Source organism: Haliaeetus albicilla, chromosome 9, assembly GCF_947461875.1.
Source record: "Haliaeetus albicilla chromosome 9, bHalAlb1.1, whole genome shotgun sequence".
Taxonomy (NCBI): domain Eukaryota; kingdom Metazoa; phylum Chordata; class Aves; order Accipitriformes; family Accipitridae; genus Haliaeetus; species Haliaeetus albicilla.
In genome coordinates, this window is record NC_091491.1 from 292,684 (window position 1) to 300,580 (window position 7,897).

General features: G+C 41.2%; 1 protein-coding gene and 1 long non-coding RNA gene across 2 annotated transcripts; both read right to left on the reverse strand.

Moving 5' to 3' along the window:
- Positions 1-156: 156 nt before the first annotated feature.
- MED31 (mediator complex subunit 31) lies at positions 157-5,879 on the reverse strand. The gene is made up of 4 exons (XM_069790785.1): positions 5,740-5,879; positions 2,503-2,580; positions 1,750-1,846; positions 157-1,003 (listed from the first exon to the last, which is right to left on the reverse strand). Exons 1-4 carry the CDS (start codon positions 5,747-5,749, stop codon positions 811-813), a joined length of 378 nt encoding a protein of 125 aa, XP_069646886.1. The 5' UTR covers positions 5,750-5,879; the 3' UTR covers positions 157-810.
- Positions 2,978-5,732, reverse strand: LOC138686708 (uncharacterized). Its single transcript, XR_011326006.1, has 2 exons — positions 5,186-5,732; positions 2,978-3,343 (listed from the first exon to the last, which is right to left on the reverse strand). It is a non-coding gene; the product is annotated as an uncharacterized lncRNA (long non-coding RNA).
- Positions 5,880-7,897: the final 2,018 nt, after the last annotated feature.

Below are 7,897 nucleotides of genomic sequence, written 5' to 3' on the forward strand. Positions count from 1 at the left end.
TTCTCCAATACTGCAAGCATTTACACCTTTTTTCGTAATGCAAATTCTTTTCACTACACGTACTGTAGAGAAGCCTAAGAGCAGCCACTATTTCACTGGCAGAAAACCAAGATTAAAGTAAGCTGACTTTAATGGAACAGCTACAGCTACAGCGTATTTCCTTCTGTTGAGTATCTGCAAAGTTTATTATTACTTATCTCTGCTCCACCTGCAGTCCTTATCTCATCACACTTTGATTTCTATCTGTAAAACATGCTGTAAGGAAAACTCTGTAAGACCCCCAGCAACAATGATTACCAGGCAAACAGAAATGACAAGTAATAGCTCAGCTCCGTTTCAAGGCAAAAATCCATAATTTAGATTTTGTACAATATCATCACTTCAACTTTGCTCATCTGCAGTTGTAAAAAGTAGTACATGAGGGAGTTCTTACCCACACTTCGAGACAGATCATTATTCTCCAAGGAAAATGCCTCCTAAGAACAGACTTCTGAGCTACACTTTTTATTAGATACTTAAATGTCAGTAAGTAACACAACTATGTTTTGCTTTCAAAATCAAGAGGAATCAATAACTACAATAAGTAATGTTCTTACAAAATTGTCCATGCTACAAAATAAATTGCAGAAGTAGGTGTTTATCAGTCTTGTATCTTTAAAGAAGTTGATGAAAGAAAAACCCAGTCACTTGATAAATCAAAAATTAAATGTATACGCACCCAGAGCCAAACCTACAAAAGGGTTCATCCCTCTCTTGTAAATACTTCAACTGACACAAAGTACACCTTATCATCACTCTTCCAAGCGTTCTTCATTTTACAGAGGTGTTGTTTTGTTGCTGCTGCTCTGCAAGTGCTTGCTGGAGGCGCATTCTTTTCCGTGAATAGTGCTGCCAGTGAAGAATCTGTTGTTCATCAATAAATTTAGCACACTGAGCATTTACCAGTTCTTTGCGGAAATGTTCGTACTGGAGCAGCTCTAACATATGCAAACATTGAGGATACCTGGATTAAAAATAAACATACTTTAATACAAGTTTTTACAAGGTACACTAAAACTGGAGTCTCTGATAATTCTGCAGTTCATTATTTTAGTTTTATCATGTATGTGCTTTACTCGCATATCAAACCACTTAAGACTGTACGTATTCCACACACTGTAACTTAGTAACGTCAGTATTAGGCTAGGAAACAAGGAGTCCAGGAACAGTTTATAAATACATGTACATGCTTGCTTAGAGTAGTTCTTCTAATGGCTAGATTTTATTAAAGCAAATACATAACGACTACAATATTTGTTTCCAGAGCTTATTTAAAGAACATAACCAAGAACTGTTTTCCCAAAATTTGGAGTTTGCACACTCACAAAAATGTAAAGTCATCCTTTGTTTCACGTAAGCATCAAGAATGCAAAATTACTCTTAAAACGTACTTACTGGGCCTAACTGAAGTAGCTTTGTACCATAATGTTCAATAGTTTTATTTTAAACAAATGGCAAAGTGCGGATAAAGGCTGCAAAAGGAAGATTCCATAAACGACTCGTGAAAGACAAGTTTTATAATTTTATCTATTCTTGCTACATCTGGACTGTTGGAAGCAGGAAAATTTATGTTGCATACAAACACAGTGGGGAGGACAAAGGTAAGGTTACAGACAGCAATCAAATACTGCCATGCTGCTATACAGTACATAACAGAACGTAAACATCAAATCATTAAAATGCAGAAACCTAAGTGATTTTAACACTTACTTCAGGTATTTTGCATATTCAGGTTCTTTCCAATAAAGTAAATATTTAAGATAATTTACAAAAGCTTTGTCTTTGAAGTAGCCTCTTTGTGCAAGAACTGAAATAAAATGACAAATAAGGAATTGTCAGTTACAGACGCATTAAAAAAAGTCTGCCAAACTTGAAGAATACATATTCACAAAACTATACAAAGAGGCACCTTAGTCAAAACTTTATAATTACAATCAAATTTTGCTAATTCAAAATTAAAAAAACACAGAGAAAAATATATTTTTATGTCAACATACTAGGCATAATAAATTAGTCTCATCTCCCTTACAGTATGTATCTTTCATACAACAGCAAGGAAGAGAACAGCTTTTTCAGGAAATTTTGCCTGTAGCATCAAAATTGGCAGGGAATTAAGTATAGTACCTGAAACTTATTAACATTAGTAAAATTCTGTTTTCAGATAAAGGAATACTGTTAACTTGACATTACTTTTTAACTACAGACTTGAACTTTTTTTTTCCTCCACCGGATAGATGCACCTTTTTTTTTTTATTTCAACCAATAAAACATTTTGCATTTTTAAAAAACCCACCTGTTAGAAATCTAGACAAATTATTTACAGACTACCTTTATGCTGTGAAAGACCCATTCTCTTTTCTTTATTTAGCCCTCTCTTGCCCTGTTTAACATTACCAGTAATAATAAACACCATTAAACTATATTCATTCCTCAGGATCCTTATATTTATTTTTAAGTACTCACAGTTGAGGTAATTTGGATTTGCCAGACATTGAACAAACTCTAACTCCAGCTGGAACCGAAGTCGATTTCCTGTATCATCTGATATACAAGAAAACCAGTAAGAACTGGACCCACACAATAGATTTGAAAGTAATTTTCTCAGTTGGAGCCATACAAATAATGTGTTTAAACAGAAGAAAAAGCAGTAACTCCCCATAATATATACAGATAAATTTAGCAAACCCTTCATTACATGAATCAGCGTTGAGCCTGCATTAATAAAATAAACACGCTGGGGTGGTTTTTTTTTTTTACAGTCAAGCAAGTGCAAAGAATGGAGGAATACCCACTGACACTTTGTTTAGAGTGAAAGAAAAGGGAAGAGCAAGAAGCCTGGAATATTTGTACAGCAAAAATTAAGAAGGTAAGAACAGGGAACTGTTCAGCCCATTGAAATCTTAGTTGTATGTATTTTTAGAAGTAGTGCAAGGAGGCGTTTGGTTTTTTTTTTTAGAAAGGTATCTTGATATAGTACACTAGTACGAATACTGCAGCGTTCTCACAGTACAATGTACATCAATCACTACTGGTATACCATCGGGGCTGATAGGGATTCAGTGCTGTTTGACATCTTTATGACCTAGATGATGTGACAGACTGCACACACTGCAAGTCTGCAGAATACAAAAAACTGGGAGGAGTGGCTGAAACACAGGAGGGTTGTGCAGCCATTCAGAGGCACCTCAACAGGCTGGAGGAATGGGCCAACAGGAATCTCATGAAGTTCAACAAACTGAAATGCAAAGTCCAGCACCTGGGGAGGAACAACCCCGTGCAACAGTGCAGGCTGGGGGCCAACCTTCTGAAAAGCAGCTTTGCAGAAAAGGACCTGGGGTCCTGGTGGACAAGTTGAATATGACCTGCAGTGAGCCGCTGCAGCAAAGAAGCTCAACAGCATCCTCAGCTGCATTAGGAAAAGCATTGCCAGCAGTTCAAGTGATCCTTCCCCTCTACTCAGCACTGGTGGAACCTCATCTGCTATGCTGCATCCAAATATGGGCTCCCCAGGACAAGGAAGACACGGATATACAGAAGCAAGTCCAGAGAAGGGACACAAAAATAATTAAGGGAGCAGAGCTTCTGACATACGAAGAGAGGCTGAGAGAGCTGGGAGTGTTCAGCTTTGAGAACAAAAGGCTCCGGGATGATTTTATCAATGTGTATAAATATGTGATGTGAGGGAATGAAGACAGAATCAAACTCTTCTCAGTGGTGCCCAGACAAAAGACAAAAGGCAATGGGCACAAATGGAAACACAGGAAATTCCTTTTAAACATAAGTTGGGGGCTTGGTTTGGGGGGGGGGGAGGGGTGTTTGGGTTTTTTTTTTACTGTGAAGGTGATTCATTGTAGGAACATGTTGTCCAGAAAGGCTGTGGAATCTCCATCCTTGAACATACTGAGAACCTTACTAGATAAGGTCCTGAGCAATCCAGGCTAGCTGACCCTGCTTTGAGCAGGGGGTTGGACTAGATGATCTCCAAAGGTTCCTTTGAACATGAACTACTCTGATATTCTGCCAAACAGTCCCATCTTGAAAGATGAAATATGGAATAACAGCCTACTTACTTGAACCCAATACCAAATCAAAGCTGGGTACTGACAGTTTTTGTGCATTTAGCAGTGGTCATAAGAAATTCACTTAATTTCTGCATCTATGCCCATGACTATATGGGGTGGGGGCTACCATACCAAAAAAGAGGAATAAAGAATCAACTGACTTTGATGGCATGATTCTAAAAATAAGAAAGTATCTTAATTTTAAATTTTTTTCTTTTTCATTGTCACCATATTCTAGAAAAATGCCTATCTTTGCTATTGGTGTAAACAATGTTATTTGATCCAGGCTGGTTATTACAGATTTTCCCTCACCTATTTTCACCATATCACCGAAGTTCGTATTAATTTTGAAAGCTATTAAATATTTCATTGAGAACATAAGTTCTAGGGGGATCCTGACAGGTAAAAAAAAAAAAAAATCCATGTAAATGATGATTCTACATTTTAAATTATTTTTTACAAATTACTAACCAGGCATTTTTTAATCTGTTTAAAATAGCCCACGCTGCCTTTAGTTCTTTTAATTTTTGTAGCATCAGCGAAGACCAAATAAAATATTTTAAGGAGGAGAAATTATTTATGTAATACTTATAAAACTTACGACATAGAAATTAGATGATAGTAATTTGATAAATTCTATTTGCCATTATGTTTTAGTAACAAGTCTCTAATTCCTTAGCGGCTCCACGTCATACCTCCGAGCATTTCCATACTACGGAGAAATGGCTATGTCCTTCAAAAAAAAATAAGAAACTTGAGCAGAGAATACAAGGGCAGTACAATGCAAGTTGAGAACACAGGTAACAATAAGGAGAACGCCTAAGTCTTAACCATAACGAACACACAGCAAACCCTTCTCGGTGGAAGACAGGCTCTCAACTCTCAGAGGCCCGCTGTTACCACTAGAGACCACTCATTCACCGGACTGTGAGGCCAACTTTCAGTTCCCAGCTGCGGCCATCGACAGACCTTAAGAGCAGAACAAACATGCTTCTGAAAAGGCTGCATCTAAAAACACCACCTTTTTTCCGAAAAGCTATCCAGGCATAGCAACTAGTCCAGGGCTCGTGGAGAACTGTGAAAACCAATGCTTTGCACAGGAATAAAGATGAAGGACAGCCTGGGATTGACCGAAGGCCTTGTGCTCCCAGATTTGCAGCTCTGATTCCTGAATCAAGGGCAGATGTTAAAACGGAGGTCGGGGTGCCACCCGTGGCAAAAGCTATTAGATAAGAGTTTTGGGAAGGCGCGTTAGCTCTACCACCACGGACGCGCCCTCTGACGCCCTCTCATCACCACCCCTCCCACGGCCTCGGGGGGGGGGCGGGACGGGGACGGGGACACGGGACGCGGGTACTTCCACGAACAACGGCAACGGGGCAAACGGGGCGCCGCAGCCGGCCAGACCAGGGCAGAAACGGGAGGGCCCGCGGGGCAGCAGGAGCTTGCCCCAAGCCCCCCCCCTCCGAGGGAGCGGGCTCAGAACCCGCCCGGCACCTGCCGCCCCGCCAGGGCGGCCCCAGCTCCTGTGCGGCAGGACCGCAGGCGGCCTCTCCCCGGGCCGCAAGCGCTCTGCCTGCCCGACCCTCGCCGCGCGGCCCCGAGCGCCCGGGAGGCGGCGGCGACCGCCACCCCTCACCTGTCTCCATGGCGGCCCGCAGGGCTGCGCGAAACGCCCGGGCACAAGATGGCGGCGACGACCACCGCTGCCGGCGGACGGAAGCCCGGCGACAAGCAGCACTGAGGCACGCCGGGAAGGCGGCGGCAGTTGCCCGGCAACGGGCCGGGCGGGAAGGCGGGGCGGGCCTCGGGCCGGCGGCAGCGGAGCCCGCTCCCCGCCGGCTGCGGGAGCGGCGGTGAAGACCGCTCGGGAGCGGGCTCCAGAGCCGCGTACTCCGTCCGCGGAGAGCGGGGAGCACAGAAGGGTCGAGTCGGTGCTGCCTTCGTCTCATGCGCTGCAGTTTTCCCCTGGTAAAGGGACTTCCTCGGGAAAACTTTCATTCATCCTTCTCAGACCTACGATGACAGGATTCCTCATTCTGCACTCGTTTTTAGATACTGATATAAGGTCCCTTGGACAAATGCTGATTGTTTGACATTTTCAGTTACCGAAAAGATTAGTTCCATCAGTTTCATGAGGGAAATGTACACTCCTCGGAGGCAGTATTTGCCCCATGACGATATTACATGGAAACACATAGATAAGACGCACAGGAATTTGGATTTCTAGCGTAACAGGCATCATCCATTTACCGCTGCAGGTGAGGGAATACCTCCTGTTGGTTTTGAAGTAACAGGGCATATAATATCTGTAGTTGGAAAGAATGTTCAGAGATTCCAATATCCAAATAAAAACCCAGACTGAATGTAGTATTGGAAAAATTCCTTCCTTTTTCAAGTTGCTCTGCTGTAGCTTGCATCAAACTTTAAAGTGGCAGAAGTCAAAAATCAAAGTACTCAGAAATCAAAGTACAAACTCCAGTGTGTTTTTAAATGACCAAAGTTCAGTTTTACATCAATCACTTCACTCTGAAAACTTTGCAAGCGAAACAAATGGAAACCTTACTTAACACCTTTATGTAGCAGTATCCAAAAATCTGCAAGCTTTCACTGTCGGGGGGGGGGGGGGGGGGGAATTAACATATGCAATGCTAGTTACAATGGGATCCAGTGTAGGCATAAAGGTAACATCCTTATGACTACATTTTATAGGCTTGCTTCCTAACAACAACAACAAAAATTTCTTTCTAACAGTAATATGGCTGGAAAGGTTAGCATTTTGTCAATGTTATCCAGATATCATAAACCAGCCATGTGACCTATCCTCTGGTAGATGAGTAAGGAGGACATTTTAAGAGTGCATTTCTCAGATTTCTGTACTGCCCCAAAGCAATAGCAACAGAATTTCTGGAGATCTGTAGATTAAACGTAACTGATCTTCCAGAAATTATGGACTTGGTATAAAATGGTGCAGAATTCTTTTTGAATGTGGAATCAGTTTAGACCAGGATATTGCAAAGTTGGTTGCAGGAGAAACATTAAGAACTACTCATTCAGTAAGCAGTTTGGTGCTTATGATATAAAACAAGTGCTCTGTACCTAAAAATGAAGCAAAAATTATTATTTGACATTTTGATCTCTTTATGATCTATATTAAGAGGTTACTGCTTTTCTAAGTGTACAAGATATTTTAAGTTAGAATTCAGTATAAGTGATTTTAAAAATCACTTTATTAGAGCTAGGATGTGCCAACAGAAATGACAATAAGCCAAGTAAATCCATGAACAGCAGAACTTATAAAATCTGTTTTTCTGCAGCTTCTTTCCATGGAGGTTTTATAATGTCTAAAACTCTAGCTGAGCTCATGTTAGAGCCCCCTCACAGTGGAACTGTAGGGGGGTTTGTCTGTAGACAGAGTCTTTACCTAGAGAGTAGTTTGCCTTAAACCCACAACAAGTATCTCAAGGCTAGGATTTTTCATTCTACTTACCTGGCACTGTTGTTGCTCTTCTGGGAGGCAGTGACATGGCTTGAAGTGCTCATTTTACCATGGATCTTCGCATTTATGTTTTTATCATTGCTACCATTAGTGATTCATCAGTCCTCCAGGTTTCTCAGGAAGACCTCATGTTCCAGATCTGAACTGTTCATGCTCTAACATCACAGATTTAATGATGTACAATGTGAATAAACAACCTTTTGAAGAAAATTACCATTGGAGTAATGATTTGTTCTGTCATGTAAGGGAGCTTTTAGCATATGGGCAAGTCAGTTCCAATTTGATTAGAAGGTAGCTT

Bases quoted from the DNA above. Each gene is read 5' to 3' on its own strand.
- MED31 (XM_069790785.1), bottom strand. The intron at 1,847-2,502 runs GTGAGTACTTAA...ATTTTATTTCAG, and splicing joins AAATCCAAATTACCTCAACT to TTCTTGCACAAAGAGGCTAC. The intron at 1,004-1,749 runs GTAAGTGTTAAA...TTTTTAATCCAG, and splicing joins GAATATGCAAAATACCTGAA to GTATCCTCAATGTTTGCATA.